This window comes from Vitis riparia, chromosome 14, assembly GCF_004353265.1.
Source record: "Vitis riparia cultivar Riparia Gloire de Montpellier isolate 1030 chromosome 14, EGFV_Vit.rip_1.0, whole genome shotgun sequence".
Lineage (NCBI taxonomy): Eukaryota > Viridiplantae > Streptophyta > Magnoliopsida > Vitales > Vitaceae > Vitis > Vitis riparia.
The window spans coordinates 12,153,212-12,171,240 of NC_048444.1; the positions used below are offsets into that span (position 1 = coordinate 12,153,212).

General features: G+C 39.4%; 1 protein-coding gene across 1 annotated transcript in view; it reads right to left on the reverse strand.

Annotated features, from left to right (window-relative positions):
• The window catches only part of LOC117931356 (protease Do-like 7), a 103,952-nt gene extending 90,139 nt beyond the window's left edge, over positions 1 to 13,813 (reverse strand). The window contains 5 exon segments of the mRNA XM_034852321.1: positions 1,206 to 1,264; positions 12,563 to 12,697; positions 13,094 to 13,164; positions 13,243 to 13,341; positions 13,344 to 13,813. Coding sequence (XP_034708212.1) covers positions 1,206 to 1,264; positions 12,563 to 12,697; positions 13,094 to 13,164; positions 13,243 to 13,341; positions 13,344 to 13,527 — 548 coding nt within the window. The 5' untranslated portion in view covers positions 13,528 to 13,813.
• Between the last annotated feature and the right edge of the window lie 4,216 nt (positions 13,814 to 18,029).

An 18,029-nucleotide genomic window follows, 5' to 3' on the forward strand; every position in this document is an offset into this window, starting at 1 on the left:
CCCACCGCACTCTTCCCCCACTCTCCTCAGGATCGACGGCACCCACAGCGAGATTGGGAGACCCAGGATCCTCACCCAAGCTTCTTTTCTAACTTCACCCTCTGCATAGCATCCAAACCTCGGGCTCCACATCTCCAAACCCAGTTGGGTCCCTCCCACTAATCTCACCCCCGAGGCTAGAACCCTCTTGGCTTCTTCCACCGTCTCAAATTAGAACAGAGCACAGCCCTTTCCCAGTCTAGCCAGGCCTAATTTCCCTTTCAGACCCCACGCTCTTGCCACTGACCACCCCAATCTCGCTAGGTCCTCTTCTCGTGTTGATTTAGGGTTCCATTTACCTATCAGGCAATGCTTCAATCTGCTCACATTGTTCCTTATTTCCTCCTCCTTTGTCTCTACTCTGACCCTCGAAGTGTCCCTCAACTCTGAACCCCTGGCCACTTCCACATACGACCTACCTGAATCCCTCATTCCTTGATCAACTTCCTTTTCCTCAAGCCGAAATCCTACCCTCCGTAGGGACTCCACCATAGAAACCCATCCTCCCTTTTCCCCTTTCCCTTTTGGTATACAGATACCAAATCTCCTTTTCTCCGGGTCCGTCACCCCTAGGCGGATGAAGCTCCCGGCCCTGTTAGCCTCTCTCACCAGGGAATAGATCCTCCCTTTTTCTTTCCAGCCCTTCTCCCACCTTTCATCTTTCCCATCCTTCGTGCACTAGATCAGCCCTTTTATAACCAGTCCCACACTCACCGGCCCCAAACGGACCCAGGACACTAACCCTCCTTTGCTTTCCGAAATAATGGCATGGCTCTTGCCATTTCTCTCCTCAACTTCTACTTCGAACACCTTCGATTCTACCACGAATCTGCTTCCCTTCCTCTTCCCTCGATTCTCCGCCCGGCTTTCCATATGTCCATGCATCTCTGTGGTTGCCAAGCAGGACATAGCGATCAGGGTCTTCAGATCCCCTTATGATAGCATGAATGCTATAAAGCTTATTAATATGTGATAAGTTCATAACCATTACAAATGGGACAATAATCAATAGGAAGACAGAATCATTACGCAGAACATGACAAAACAATAATAGCAAGGAGTAGCCCTATAAGAGACTAGTGGTTTGATCAAACTTTCTTTACATTTGCATTGTTCTTTAGAGAATAAAGAAGTGAAGAAAAGAAATTTGTAAAGCTTTAACATACTTTTTATAGTGTGGGGCATCTCTATCCAAACGAGCAAGAGTCCCAGCCAAAATAGACACCTGTACATTTAAAATTCAAAAAGAGGAAAATTAGACCAAAAAACACCAAATCATGTTCCAATATATTGCAACCAAGAAATAGCATAATGCCCCCAATTAATAGGATTAAAGACAATAAAATTTAAACACCAATGATAGGAAGCTAGCATAACAAACGTACAAGTGCATGCCATAAATTGAATTCTTAGCACTTTATGCAGTAAATGTAATAAACCAATCAATAAAAATTACAGATTCACTGCTAATAACATGTTCCACCATTATACACTATGATACCTAGATCCTTCAATTTCATCCAATGTACCTATGTCAACATGAAATGACATGGGTGAGGATGTGGGTATGGAATTCTTATCAAACACTCCTTTTTTTTATAAGTAGATCCTTGTCAAACACTCCTATTTTACTTTAGGTGTGGTTGTTTTATTTTTTTCGTTGATATCCTTTTATTTTTTCAACTTTCTTGGTAATAATTACATTAAAGTAAAAAAGAAAGAAAGAATTAGCTGAAAAGTGATTTTTTATAAGAATATTTAGGGATAAGAGGAAAAAAAGGGATTAGAGGGAAAAGATTGAAGCTTTTAAAAAGGATATTTTCACTTCCAATTTACTTTTAATGGATTTTTCTTTTATTATGTCATATCCCAGTACCCATGTCCATATTTTAGATCTTTTTTAGCCTAGTCCTTGTATCCTACAATTTGATTTGTGAAGGATCCAACACCTACACACATACCCATATCCGACACTCATACCTGAACCCATGCAACATGGATTATACACCTAAGATAAGTGCACCTGTTGATGTCATCAAATAGACAAATAGAAATATATTGACACAAGCTAATTAGAAAAAGGGGGACGCGTCCCAATTACACAAGGAATATACAAAGGGTGCCAAAAGGCTTATAAGAAATAAGAAAAAATAATATGGACCATATACAAACAATTATATTAAACAAAAAGGAACAATCAATAGTCAAATAACCTCTAGACAAGAACAAAAGGGAACTAATAAAAACGTCTTTCATAGATTGAACTGAACACTCCATGTCAAAGGTCATATAGCTCAACACTTGCCAAATAGTCCAAAACAAAAATAGAAGGATCATTCCCCATACTTCACTTCTTTCTTCTCTGCAAAACTCTTGTGCCACCAACTCCATTAACAATCTTTAAGCAAGAAAAGTATTTTCCTTGTTCTCTAAATCATGTGACGTTAAGTTATTTCTAAACAAAAAAATGCTGGTTATAACAATTAATAAAGTTGTTGGTAAACTGAGAGAGAGTGAGATGGGAGAGAGTGAGAGAGAGTGCGATGGTGAGGAGGGAGAAGATAGTGCAGCGATTCGAAGAAGAAGGAAGGAGAGCAGCTTTACAGTAGAGTCCAAGGTGTTTGAGATCATATTAGATGAAAGAAAAGGAAAACCCCAAGTACTCATCGTGAAGAAGAAGAGAGGGGTTTCGTCATGGGTCCGATTGGGACCGGAGAGTCTAGGGTTCTTCATGGAGGGCCTAATCCATTGCATTAAGGACGAGAAAGAAGGAAAATGGGAAAGGGAGTGGAAGGACAAGGGGAGATCGTACTCCCTGACGCGAGGGATAGACAGAGCGGGGTGGTTTCTCCGGCTAGGGATTGTCGTTTCGAAAAGAAGGAGCTTCGGTATCTTCATTCCCGAGAGGCAGAGGGGACAAAGGGGGATGGGTGACTATGGCGAAGAAACTACATCAAATGGAAGGAGCTATTGGCAAAAAAGCAAATAAGCAGGAAGTAAGGGTCGTGGGGAAATCTGCGTTGGAGAGATCGTATGCGGAAGTAGTGAAGAGACCAAGTTGGAGAATTACAAACTCAATCAGAGTGAAGGTTAAAAGGGAGGAAACACTAGGAAATTTGCAGAAATTGGAACATTGCCTTGTTGTGAGCTAGAAATCCAGAACAGCAGGAGAAGAGGACCTAGAGAGACTGGGAAGATTATGGGCAAACTCTTAGGGCCTGAAAGGAAAATTAAGGCTGGCTAGATTGGAGAAGGATAGGGTTTTGCTGGATTTTGAAGATCTGGAAGAAGCAAGACGCGTCGTATCCTCAGGGAATCGATCGTTGGGAGGGCTCCAGTTGGGGCTGGAGCAATGGAACCCTGGGATTGGCTGCTGGGTAGAGGAGGAGGTAAGAAATGAAGTCTGGGTCAAAATCGTTAGGCTTCCAGTCTCACTATGGAGCCCGACGATTTTGAGAAGAGTGGGGGAAGAGTGTGGGGGTTTCGTTGCAATCAATGATCAAACGAAGACGTTGGGGGAGATTCCGTGGGCTTGAATCTTGGTTAAAACGAGAGGAGATTTTATGCTGAGTGTGTTGGAAATCGAAGTGGAGGAGGACGTCTATTTCCTGTCACTCTGGTGGGAGTTCAGACCGGTGATGAGGAAAAAACAAATGGTTTGTAGTGAAGCATCTGGACGAAAGAGTGATGAGGTTAGGGGTGATGTCGTTTCACGCCCAGGGCTGCGCGTGGAGGAAGAGTTGGTAAGCGCGAGGCTTGAAACACTAAACCTGTCAACTGAAGTGAGGGGTGCGCAGGAGAGTGGGTCGGGCAGGGAGTCTGTAAACCGGGCCCAAGGTCCGGCGATCCGGGACTGGGCCTCCACTGATGCGCTGGTGTCTGGGTCGACTACGTCAGGCCCAATCGTGAGCCCTAAAGATGCGAGGAGGGCTGGTGGGCCTGTCTTGCTTAATAGATCTTTGGGCTCAAAGTTAAAAGAAGTGGCGACTGGTGATGATGGATCAAAAGCAGGCCCATCGTCTAGGAGGTGGGCTGTAGAAATGGATTGCCAAAAGCTGATTGGGCTTGAAGGTATGGAAAGGGCCAACCCAGTCATGCTAATAACCCAAGCCTTAAGCAAAGGCCCTCAGGAGAAGGCCTGCCTTCTGAATTGCAATATTTCCAAAAGAGTGAACCTCTCAGAGACGAAGGCCTTTGTTGCTTGGGAAACAGAGGATTTCAGGAAGCAGCAAACGAATGTTAGCTACTCAACGACAGACAGGGCTCTTGAAGAGGAAGCTCTGAGGTATGGGTCGGTTTTCTACTCTAGGGGAAAAAGGGCTTTGGAGGCTTCTCATCTTAATTCTTTTTATTTTGATCGGGCTCCGGAGGGGGAGTTTTACGATCGTTCTGGGGTTATAGAGGAGGAATTCCGGGTTGAGAACACAACGTGGTTAACAGTGGATGAGGGGTCCAATGAGAATGACAATGGCTGCTGGGACTTAGGAGAAGCTAATAGAATCAGTGATAAAGTCAGGGGTACGGAGGGGGATTCTGGCACGCCTGAGACCCAAGCTGTGAGAAATAAGAATGAGGAAAAATGGGAGGAAAGTAGTCTGGAAAAATTCAGCCACTTTTCGGGATTCCCAGCGGAGGGATTGGAAAAGCAAATCCTGAGCTTTTTGTTTAAAATCATAAAGAGACAGGAGAAGATACATAGCAAAGAGCTTCTGGAGAAGACAAAATTCGAAAGGGAGTTAAAGAGGTTGGAGTGTTCTGTAAACTATGAGGGGGGAAATAAGCAGAAAGGCCCATCACAGGGCAAAGGGAGTCAAATCGTAGTTGCCCAATGAAGCTAAAAGTCCTGAGTTGGAATATGAGGGGAGCAAACAATAACTCCAAAAGAAAAATTATTAAGCCTTTTATAAGGAACCAGAGGGTGGATTTACTATGTATCCAGGAGACAAAAATTCAACCTATGTCGGAGGGTCTTGTGAGAAGTTTAGGCTCTAGGAGATTTTTAGATTGGAGAGCTCTGGATGCGGAGGGGGCTGCGGGAGGTATTCTAATTTGCTGGGACAAGAGGTCTCTGGACATTCTGGATTGGGAGGAGGGTCATTTCACCCTATCCTGTAGATTTAGGAATGTAGATAATGGGGTTGTCTAGGTGTTCACGAGAGTTTATGATCCGTTCACCAAAGTGGAAAGGGATGGTTTGTGGGAAGAATTTGGGGCGAGTAGAGGCCTTTGGGAAGACCCCTGGTGCCTAGGGGAGGATTTTAACATCACCCTCCTCCAAAGTGAAAGGAGCAGTCAGAGGAGAATAAATTCAGCGATGAGGAGATTTGTTGAGGTTGTTGATGAACTAGGGTTGGTGGATCTTCCTTTACAGGGGGGAGAGTTCACCTAGAATGGGGGTCTCAATAACTAGTCATGGGCTAGACTAGACAGATTTCTTGTGTCCCCTAGCTGGTTAGACCAATTTAGTGGAGTTTTCCAAAGCAGGCTGCCTCGGCCGGTTTCTGATCACTTCCCAATCCTTCTAGTGGGGGGTGGGATAAGAAGAGGCTCTTCTCCTTTTAGGTTCAAAAACATGTGGCTTAAGGTTGAGGGATTCAAAGACCTTATTCGAAGCTGGTGGCGGGGGATTGAGGTCAGGGGCAGTGCTAGCTTTAGATTGGTTGCTAAGATGAAGGAAATCAAACAGAAGTTGAAAGTATGGAATAGAGAGGTGTTTGGGAGGTTGGACTGTAACAAATCTTCAGCCCTGCAACAAGTGGATTTCTGGGACCGGGTGGAATGCGAGAGAAGCTTGACTGTGGAGGAAACAGAGTTAAAAAAGGAAGCAAAAGAAAGTTATAAAAAGTGGGTGCTTCTGGAGGAATTCATTGGAGACAACTTTCAAGGGAGATCTGGCTAAGGAAGGGGGACAGAAATACGGGCTTTTTCCATCGTATGGCAAGTGCCCATCGTAGAAACAACTCCCTGGACAGAGTTAAAATTAATGGAGAGTGGCTTTCAGAGGAACAGAAGTGAGGGAAGGAATTGCTAACGCTTTCTAGCAGCTGCTTTCAAAAGATACGGGATGGAAGGCGGATATTGGGAGGCTTCAGCTTGATCAAATCCGTCAGCAAGAAGCGGAGAACTTGGAGATTCCTTTTTCAGAGACTGAGGTACATTCGACTTTGATGGAGATGAATGGGGACAAAGCCCCTGGTCCGGATGGCTTTACTGTAGCCTTTTGGCAAAGCTATTGGGACTTTGCTAAAGTGGAGATTTTGGAAATGTTTAAGGAGTTCCACGAGCATAGCTCTTTTCTTAAGAGCCTCAATAATACTTTTCTGGTATTGATTCCTAAGAAAAGTGGGGCTGAGGATCTTGAAGACTTTAGACCTATTAGCCTTTTGGGGGGGCTTTATAAATTGTTGGCTAAAGTGCTAGCTAACAGGATTAAGAAAGTGGTAGGAAAGGTGGTTTCCACTGCCCAGAATGCCTTTGTGATGGGAAGACAAATTCTTGATGCATCCTTAATTGCAAATGAGGTGATAGACTTGTGGCAAAAAAGAAAAGAGAAGGGGCTTATCTGCAAATTGGACATTGAGAAAGCTTATGACAGCATCAACTGGAAGTTTTTGTTGAAGGTCTTGCAAAAAATGAGCTTTGTGTCAAGTGGTTGGGGTGGATGTGGAGTTGCTTGTCTTCAGCCAAATTCTCAGTTCTGGTTAATGGGGTTTCAGCTAGCTTTTTCCCAAGCACTAAGGGGCTTAGACAAGGAGATCCCCTATCTCCCTACCTCTTTGTTATGGGAATGGAAGTGCTAGATGTTCTCATTAGGAGAGCTGTGGAGGGGGGATTCTTATCAGGGTGTAGCATTCGGGGTGGTAGTAGATCCACTTTGAACATCTCCCATTTATTCTTTGCTAATGACACAATTGTGTTCTGTGAGGCAAACAAAGAGCACCTAACTCACTTAAGTTGGATTCTCCTCTGGTTTGAAGCTGCTTCAGGTCTATGGATTAACTTAGCCAAAAGTGAAATTATCCCAGTTGGTGAGGTGGATGAGATTGAAGAGTTGGTAGTAGAGTTAGGCTGCAAGGTGGGATCCTTGCCCTCTCAGTATTTGGGTCTTCCACTAGGGGCTCCTAATAGGGCTCTTTCTATGTGGGATGGGGTGGAAGAGAGAGTAAAGAGGAGACTTGCACTTTGGAAACGGCAGTATATTTCCAAAAGGGGGAGAATCACCCTCATAAAAAGCACTTTGGCTAGCATGTCAATCTATCAAATGTCTATTTTCCGAATGCCCAAGATTGTTGCTAGAAGGCTAGAGAAAGTGCAAAGGGACTTCCTGTGGGGGGGTGGGAAACTTGGAGGGGAAAACTCATCTAGTTAAATGGGAGGTGGTTTGTACAGACAAGAACAAGGGTGGGCTAGGCCTAAGGAAGCTAGCCCTGTTGAACAAAGCCTTACTTGGTAAGTGGATATGGAGGTATGCTTGCAACAAAGATAATCTTTGAAAACAAGTGATCACGACAAAGTATGGGCAAGAGGGCCTTGGATGGAGGTCAAAGAAGGCTAATGGGGCGGTTGGAGTAGGGGTTTGGAAGGAGATCTTGAAAGAATCTGTTTGGTGCTGCGATAACATGGTGTTTCTAGCTGGGAAGGGCACCAAAATCAAATTTTGGACAGATATTTGGTGTACTGGTACAGCGTTGTCCCACTGCTTCCCTCACCTCTTTGTCATGGCTGTTCATAGGAATGCAACAGTTGAGGAAATGTGGGATCAAAATTATGGTCAAGGAGGTTGGAATCTAAATTTTTTGAGGGACTTTAATGATTGGGAGTTGGATATGGTTGGGGATTTGCTCCATGTTTTGAGGGGTCATAGGCCTTCTTTGGAGGAAGACTCAGTTCTTTGGAGGGGAGGAAGAAATGGTCAATTCAGGGTCAAGGAAGCTTATAGTTTGTTGGCCAATCCTAATGACACCGTTTTTCCTTCAAGGTGTATTTGGGTGGATAAGGTGTCAACTAAAGTCGCTTTCTTCGCTTTGGAGGCGACATGGGGGAAGGTGCTTACTTTGGATAGGCTCCAGATAAGAGGGTTGCAACTTCCTAACTGCTGTTTTTTGTGTGGTTGTGAAGAAGAAAATGTAAATCATATTCCCATACACTGTATAGTGGTTAGAGCCTTGTGGGATATTGTTCTTGGGTTAGTAGATGTAAAATGGGTCTTTCCAGAAACTGTAAAGGAGGTCATAACTAGCTGGAGGGGCCCCTTTGTGGGGAAGAAAAGGAAAAAGGTTTGGAAATCCATCCCATTGTGTATTTTTTGGACGGTTTGGAAGGAGAGGAATAGATTAGCTTTTGGGGGGGTGTGTTGAATATCCAGAAACTAAAGAATTTTTTTGTTTGTAATTTATGGAGTTGAGCCAAATTGTGTTTAGGTGAGGAGTCTCTCTCCCTTATAGGCTTTTTGGTGTGGGTAGCATCCACTTAAGGGGAGGTGAGTCCTTTCTGGTTTTGTTGTTGTTAGAGGCCTTAGCCGCCTTGTATACCCCTGTATGCTTTGTGGCTTTTTGCCTCTTCTTTAATGCATTTCTTTTTTACTTATCAAAAAAAAAAAAAAAAAACAATTAATAAAGTTGAGGCCTAGATGACGTTGCAAGGGTTAAGAGTGGGGATGAGGAGGTTCCTAGTTCAAGTCCATGTACCAAAAAAGAGTTACCTTCACAAAAAAAAAAAAAAAAAAAAAAAAAAGTTACCTTCAAAGTTTCATCAAATCTGAACATATTTCTTAGTATCTCAAAAAGTTCATTTTTTTTGGCAATACAAGATATAGGATGCCACATATCTTATAAACTATCCCATTCATAATAGAGTCGTAAAATATCTCGTGTTCTTTTGATGGGTAATTTTTTTTCTTTCCCTTTTCTTTTCTTTTTTTTATTCTTTTATTTTGGTCCTCATTGGAACTTGAACCCAGGAAAAAGTACATAAGAAAAGGAAGGTAGGATTCCTTCTTATGATTTAATCAAGAGCAGAGTAAACCACTGTAATTGGATGGGTTGGAAAGAAAAGATAAGCCTGAAACTCCTAGGAATGCTATAATGGTCACTGTAATTGTCACTACGTTCACCGTAATTGTCACTACCACTTAAAATGTAACTATCAATGCCCCCTTGTGTTATACGTGACACTTATACTAGCACAACCTTTACCATTTGAGTCAGGCCTCAAGACCTCCTGTGCCATCCATATTTAAAACCTCTATTTACAATGCAATAAAACTTTTTAGCATATTTAGCTACAATCCTAACTTTGCTTGAAAACATAAAGTATTGATTTAGGCACCCATTTGTAACAAATCTTCTCCTAATAGAATTTTCTTTTCTCTTAATAGGAAACAAAGCTTCTAATAAATTTTTGGGATCATATGCACTATTTGACAATGATGGTAGCTGAGGGGACTAAGAAAATAAAGGCTTTAAAGCTCCATCCAAGCTCTTTTGACATGATCTCAAAGAGAGAAGGGATGTGAACATGCTCATGAAATGGTTCACTTTAGTAGAGATGAGATGGAAAACATAGACTCAAAATTCAGGTTCAGTCAATGGTCCATCCTTTACTAGAGTAGTAGGGGAGACATAAAACAAATGTACAATGTATAATATTTTTTTGATGAATAATGTACAATGTATAGTATTGCTGGCACATGTGTGCAGTAGTGGTGAATTATAAGTAAATAAAGCAATAAAGCAGACAGCATAAGCTTTTTTCAAACTATGTAGATATGCATATTATAGGTGTATTTTGTAAATAAATGCATAAGCATCGTACCCAAACACAACATAAAAATAAATTAAATAAAAATAGTGCTGAAATGTCTAAAAATACGTAACACTCCCAATAAATCATCACATTAGAAGAAATCCCAAGAAGATGGCATTTTCTATAGAACCTTTCAAAAAATATTATATCATAATTCTAAAAGGCTCAAGGCATGCTGAAGGCACAAAGGTCTCCCAAGGCCAAAGCACAAGGTGCAACCCAAGGGCGGACTTGAGTAAAGTGAGGTGCATGTGCAATTTTATAAAATATTACAAATTTGGATAGTCAAGCATTTGTCATATTCTCACATGTTATCATATATGTTTCAAATTTTCAACCCAAATTATAAAAAAATAAAAAATAAAAATAAAAATAAAAATGAGGATACCAAACATTCAAAATAAGTATTCTACAAAAAAAAAAAAAACAAGGCAATTATATAGAATTCAGCATGCAAACACTACTGAACAAAGTACAAAGTTGGTGAAATACAAAAAAAATGTTAAAATAATTTTTATATACTAAAAAAAAAAAGAAAGAAAGAAAGATTTACTTCTAATTTTAGTAGTAACTTGATTTTTAAAAACAAAAGACAGAAATATCATCTCACAAAGAAATCAAAGTATTACACTATGGACTTATGGTGAAGGAGTGATTTTTAAAAAGGCTTGCTATGTGGGGGGAGGCGTACTCTAATTAAAAGCACCTTTTGTTCTAAGAAAGGTAAGATTAGGCTCAAGAAGATTCAATGTAACTTCTTTGGGGGAGCACTTTAAAAATAAAAATATGAAAGCCTCATTTAGTGAATTGGTTAATTACTTGATTGTACAAGAAGAAAAGGGAGCTAAGTATTGGAGTCCCTTTTTTTAAGACAACTCCATAACCAGGAACTTGAAAGGACAAAGGCATTTTTTGGAGACTAAAAGAGAAAGCAATATGAAGGGATGAGGAGGATCGATTAGTTTAGATGGACTTGAAGTATGAGCAATTCCCAGTCAAATTCTTCTATTCCTTTTTGTCACTAGGAAGGTTAGAGCCCTTCCCCATAGGTGTAATTTAAAATCCATGGGTTCAGTTGGAATGGTTATCGTTTGCCTAGGAAGCAACCTTGAGGAGGATTTTGAGACTAGACTAGCTTAAAGGAGGTGATGAATGTTGGAGAACAGATTTTTCTTTTTTATAAATATATGTTGAACAGATGTTACATGTAAAAGTGAAGAAGAGTCAATTGACAATATCGTCCTTCACTGTTTTAAAACAAGAATCCTGTAGCAGTTAGTTTGCCCCCTACTCAGAATAGTTTGGATGGTGCATTCTTTAGTAAGAGTATCTCTCTTGAGTTAGGATCGTCCATTATTGGTAAGAAGCAAAAAAAAAACTCCAAGGGTTGCCCCTTTGTACTTATTTTGGACTATATAGAAGGAAAGAAATGGGAGATAATTTGAAAATATTGAATGAAAAAATCAAGCAATCATAACCTCTTTTATATGTAATTCTTTGGAGTGGGCTAGATTTTACATAGATGATATCTCACTGTCTATGGCAGACTTTATTGATTATTTGAGCTCTAAGTAGAGGAAGGGAGTTGTTTTCTATTTCTCTCTTCTTTGTCGTTTGCCTTGTGGTATCTTTTGTACACGTCATGGGTCCTTTAATGCACCCATTTTTTAGGTTCTATTAATACTTTTTTTTGTTTGCCTATCAAAGTAAAAAAACACTATGGAGTTGTGAAATCATGAGGGGCATGGAGCTTGGAGACGTGGGAAAACAGCAGAAGAGCTTGTCTGGATTTGGCAAGTGCCTTCAAAAGGTTGAGAATCAATGTTTTTTTTTTTTTTTTTTTCCTTTTCCAGAATGAAGGCCAATTGGCTGTAGGTTTTTCTTTCCTTAAAAAAGGCCAAAAATTTATATAAGTAAATATGCTAGAGACGGGCATAGGTGCATGAGTATGATAGAGGTAAAGGCACGTGCCTGGAGCCAAAGTGCATGCATAGCTGATGGCGCTGCTCTTCAGCCAGCATGGTGTTCATCCAAGGGCATGGTGGTGCCCCAAATCTAGGCACTTGGTGGTCAAGGTTTGAGGGATCTAAAAGGGAAGTATTAACCGAGAAATTCCATCCTTGCATCCATCTGAATCATTGGATATGAATTGAAGATTTTGAACCACTGGTACTTGACTATTCAGCAGATAGTGGCACATTTAAATTGAAAAAGATGTTCAAACAGCAACAACTAACCAAAGACTAAGGAAGAAAAGGACTTTTATGGCATTGTATTTTACACCCCAGACATGTTAAAAGCGATAACATTGCTGGGTTTTTTCTTTCTTTAATATTGTATGCTTCAAAGTCCATTGATAGATGCTGGGCATAAAAAATCTTCAGCGACAATATAAAACATAGGACAATTGGAGAAAGAAAAGATTTATGTCACTGCCTTGGCAATTTAAAATCTTTTTAAGAAAGGAAATTGACCCAATCCTTTTTTATTTAATTTAATTAATAGATAATAATTACCTCCCTTGTTAAGTAACATATTAAAATTTTGTTTTTGCTCAACTATTCATAATTGCAAAAAAATAAAATAATAATAATGCTAAAACTAAACAGATCCTTCAAAAGCTAAATAATTGATTACAGACTATCCTCCCCTGCTTAAACAAAGAAGCATGTGAATTTTATCCAACTTTGCAACGGAAGGAGAAATATAATGAAAATACCTTCTCTCCACTATCATTTCCAACAACTCTGATTTCTAGTCCAACACAAGCAGCCTCAGGGGCAAGAGGAATTTCCTCATAACTCAAAAACTGTATTGCAGCAGGATCATACCGAAAGAAGCCAAAATCATGGACCTAGAAGAAAGTACATGCAATGTTAGTGGTTCGTGTCTTGACATACTCAAATGAATACCAAAAAAAAAAAAAAAAACATTTAGTCAACAAAAGATGACATTTATTGAATCCTGCAGAATAATTCTCTTCCAAATAAAAGGATAGTGGATGGTAGTTGTTTTCTAGTTCCCATCTCACTTCAACCAGTATGCTAAACAGCCGTAATCATCACAAACAATAGAACTAAGAACGTATAGGTTTCCTTTACAGCGGAGGAGCTTCAATTATATTCTGATCAGATTCTTATATTTTTTGGGAGGACCCTCATCCTTCTACTTTTTATCCATATTTAATGTATCTTTGTTTCTGATAAAAAAATAAAATAAAAATAATAGGACCAAGAAACGTTGTACTTACAGGGTCTCTGTATATCGGATACACAGGAATTTCTTCACGGTTCACGAACATGGCCTCCGCAACTACCGGCCCTATAAACCATAACAGTAAAACAGAGTTTGGAAAAATCACAACACAAATTGATGTCAAAAACTGAGCTCCAAGCATACCAGGCTTAACAACATGACGATTAGTGAGAATGATTCCACGGCGTTTATCGACCACAAACCCAGTGGCATAGCTGGCACCGGCGGCCTCGGTATCAAAGCCCGACAAGCGGTGGTCCGGAGCACCACCACCGCCGGAACCACCGTGTTGAGTGCCTTTCTCCAATCCTCAGCGGTGGCGACATTTTCCCGGAAGGGCGGATCGATCTCCATGCAGAGCTCCTCCTTCATACAGGATTCCATTCCGACGGCCTCCTCCGATCCCAATCTCTCCAAGGGGTCACCCATTAGGAAACCCTAAATCTTGGGGTTCTTGGACTTTGATCGGAGAGAAACTGGGAGAAGCGAAAGGAGAATTGGGGGGACTAGGGCTTCACAATGAGGTATAATCTTGGGGAAAAGGGTGAGAGTGAAGAAGGGTTTTGGTTGAATCGAGTGAGAGAGTCAGTGAATGAGGCTATAAGAACGTGCAAGCAGCCGTTTTGTCTCTTTGGTACAAGTCCACTCTCTGTGCTGACGAGGTTCAATCTCAGCACGCCACCAAAACGATTTGGATGACGACGCAGCGACTCAGAGACTCGGGGACTCGGCGTCTTTCCAATTTGCGCATCCTTGCGGTCATTCATTATTCGCAAATAATTATTTAACAAATAAAACAATGAAACTTTGAAGCTATAATTTTTGGGGAAGATTGCATAGCGATAGCTTTTAAACTTTGTATTTATCATAATCACCAAAAGTTAAATTTATGGTTTTTTTAATTAAATAATAAAAAAATATTTTATAAAATCAAAATATCACATATGCAAAAATTGAAACAAAGCAGAGCTCAAATACATCTCACCCAATATTTACAATTGAATCAAATAAAAGAATAAATCAAAATAAATGAAAGAAAGAAAAGGAGAAGGATGTACCCCAAACATAGCAACATGGTCTCCAGTAAAAGCTCAAGGAAAATTCTATGGTGCCGAGGGAGGTACCATGCCTTAGATTTTTTGTAGTTGTTAGATGAAAGATATTCAATCTCAGTCGTTCAAAAGAAAAAGAAAAAATGAAAAAAGAAAAACTGGCTACCTGTTGTCTCCCCCTCTCAGCCCATTTTCCCATTTGTTCCCTCTCGTCCCTCATTTTCTACCTGTTCTCTCCCCCTCTCAGCCCCTCTTTTCTCGTTTTTCCCCTCTCTTCTCCTCCATAGTCGAGCGTCCTCTCCTCCATGGTTGGTTGTGTCTCGTGTTCTCATCTCGACACTCCTTCATAGGTCCATGGTTGGCTGTGTCTCGTGCTCTCATCTCCACACTCCTCCATAGGCGACCATCTTCTCCTCCATAGTCGGTTGTGTTCCCGTGCTCTGATCTCCACTCATCCTCGACAGCAGGGTCGAGTTTCCTCTTTTTTCCTCTCTTCATTCAAGGAGTGTCCAGTGCCAAATTTAGCACCAGCCCGCCTCCACAATCACAACCCTCTCTTAATCTTCACTCACAATCTCATCATCTTCCAAAACCTACCTCAAACAACTCCGGAATAAACTCAAAACCAACCTAAAAACCAGAGTCTACTCCAGGAAAAAAAAAAAGAAATCTTATCTTCGAAAGAAACCTAAGAGGCAAATGCGAGACAATGAAGAAATGGGGGAAAGAAAGCACTAAAGAAGGAGATAGAGACCCTTCTCACCATTAGTCTTCAGTCGAGTTTCTATTTTCTCCTTTTTTTTATCGAGTTTCCCGATATTTTCCTTTCTTTTCCTCTTTTCTCCATACTCGGCTCTTCTCCAGGTACTTGTGTTTTCTGCTCATCTCCATCGACTGTTATTTTCAGGTGCTTTAAGTTGTCTTCGTGTATTGTTGGATGTTTTTGTGTTATTGGGTGTTTTCGGGTGAGATATTGTAGCTGTTTCGAGGGGCATGTTTTCGAGTTCTGGCTTTTTTTGTATCCCCTCTGATTATGTCCATATTTAGTTTTCATATTTGGGGTTTTTTCGGGTTTTGAAGTAAAGAGTACAATATTCCCGCTCCCCCCTCCTATCCATAACCCTTGTATTTTCTTCATATTTTATATTTTGTTTAAGGGGTGTTTTCGGCTTTTAAATTTCGTGGTTTGAAGACCCGAATTGAAGACATAGCTGGAAGAAGAAGAAGAAGAAGAAGACATGTAGTACTAAAAGAAAGAAAGCTTAAAAGGACACAATTTTTTGTTAATCAAAAGGCGGTTGTGTCGTAATTATTTTCCAAGTTCTATATTAAGGAAAAAAAATGTGAGTATTGATAATGTGTTTTACAATATTGTAGCCATTATATTTCATGCTTTTTGTGAGATTTATGGATTGATGACATTAATGAAAATAATGTGGTTAGATCCATGATTGGAGATTGAAAATAATTGATATGCTAATTTTGTGACCATTTAAAATGTACATGGATTTAGGGAGGATTTTGTAGTGGTGGTGAAAGTATGTTTGATTTATTATATTTGAAATCATATTATAAAAATTGACTTAAATGATTTGATTTAATTTATAGGAGCGAACGCAATGTTGTTGAAGTTGTTCGAAATCCAAAGAGGCCTATTGGAGCTTGGATACATTACTAGTAAGGAAAAATAGAAACATGTAAAAGAATATGTTTTTCAATGTATTTTTTGTGGTTGTTATAGTTAAACTTGTTTGAAATTGTTTTGTAGTAACGATCAATTGGTCATGATCAAAGAGAAGGATAAAGGAGTTAAGATAAATGATGATGTAAGGAGTAATATTGTTGTGTCTAATATAATTACATTTTAAAATTAGAATTTAAAGTATGTGACCAATTAATGTAGTTGAGGAAAAAATTGGGCAAGAAGTGGAATGAACTTTCAAAAGTAGAAAAAGAAGATTTCATGGCAAAGTCCAAAGAAAGTTCAAAACAATATTCACTTCAAAAGGGTGTGGTTCCAAAGGTAATTTTTTTGTAATGAATATTTAATTTCATTACTTATGTATTTGTTGGAAATTATATTAATTTAAACATGTTTGATGTTTGTGTATTTTTTCAGTTATATCTTCAGACTCGATGCTCACCCGAGCGAATGATTAGAGTTATTGAAGAATTAGAACCAAAGCAAAGAGCAGCCATAGAAGAAATAGGTTTTGGTAGCCTCTTGCAACTTCGATGTAGGAAAATTGATCACGGGTTATGTCTTTGGTTGATAAATAGTTTCAACCCGAACACTTATATGTTAGAGTTGTATAATACTTGTATCAAATTATCCTCCGTTGATGTTGAATTTATTATGGGATTGAGGGCAAGAGGGTTGAAGATTGGCATGAACAAAGATGTTAGCCATAACAATGATTTATGTAAAAAATATTGTGATAAAAAGGGGCGATTGCCATTAGTGATGTTAGAAAATCAAATTAGGGATGATAAAGAAGGTGAAAACGATTTCAAAGTTCGTTTTGTATTATTTGTGTTGGGTGCATTATTGTGCCCAACAATGAAGCTTTTTGTGAAACGTTCTTTCTTACATCTTGTGGAAGACATCGATTCAATAAAGAAGATGAATTGGGCTGAATTTGTGTTGTCTTATCTTGTGCATGGGATTGAAGAGTTTAAGATGAAACAACAAAGTGGGGTTTGCGGTTGCTTATTGTTTTTAATGGTAATGTCCTTGTAATTAATCAACATCATAGTGAATTCGAATTTGTTATAATAAAATTTGTTAACTAACTATATATGTATGTCAAATATAATCGCAGTTATTCTACCACGAGCATATATCGTTCGAAGAGAACTTTCTACCATTATATACTCGACCTTGTCCTCAGATTACTGCTTGTGGAGATGATGAAGTACTAGACATGAAACGAAGATTGAAAAAAGTCGGTGGATATGCAAATGACAATGTAAGTTATAGTTTCAAAAGTCTTTTAATATTGGTTTAAGTTTTTAGTGATTTTTAATTTGATATGTGTTATATTTTGATGAATATATTGTAGATCAAAATATGGGTGATACAAAATGAGATAAGGATTGTGTTGATAGAAATGTGATGACAATGGAGAGGGAGAATGATGAGAAGTAGAAATTTGAAATCAATCCAAATAAAGATGTTATTAAACGAGTACGTTTTACAATATTCATTGTGAGTATCAATATTAGTAGTGAACCCTTGTATTATTATGTTATTAATGAAGTTCCTATATATCACTAGGAACACGGTGGGAGCTTAATGGAGATGGATAAAACCTTTGAACAATTAAAGACACATCTAATTGATTTGTGTCATGGTGCAAGTAGTAGGTGTGAAAAAGTTTTGACTGAATTTGAGGATAAATATACTACATTAAAAGGTTTCTTCGTTGGATCAGCCTGAAACAAGTTTGTTAGTCGACTTTCTTCATCGACGTTGAATTTATAAAAAAAAGAAGAATCAATTTCTGCCTTTCCACATAAGTAAGCCAACGCGGCTTCCACATCATCGTCTTTAATTTCAATTCTACGCATTGCATCAACGTGATTGTACATATCTTTTTGTGTTAAACCAACGTGTTGATGTCCCCCTGATTGTTTGACCATATAGTCCATAATTTGTGTGGTTTTAACACCTACTTTACGCAAAACATCAACTTGTGCCTTATCTGGATTACTTATTGTTCGATGAGACCGAAGGAATTGTGTGTTGATAGCATCGACCAAATTATGATTATGCTCTCCTATAAATTCCTTTACAATCCACTTTCCATCTTTCCTATCCAAGCCTATACGAAATGCAGCTTCACATCCAACTCTAGTCAATGATCGTGGCTCATGCTG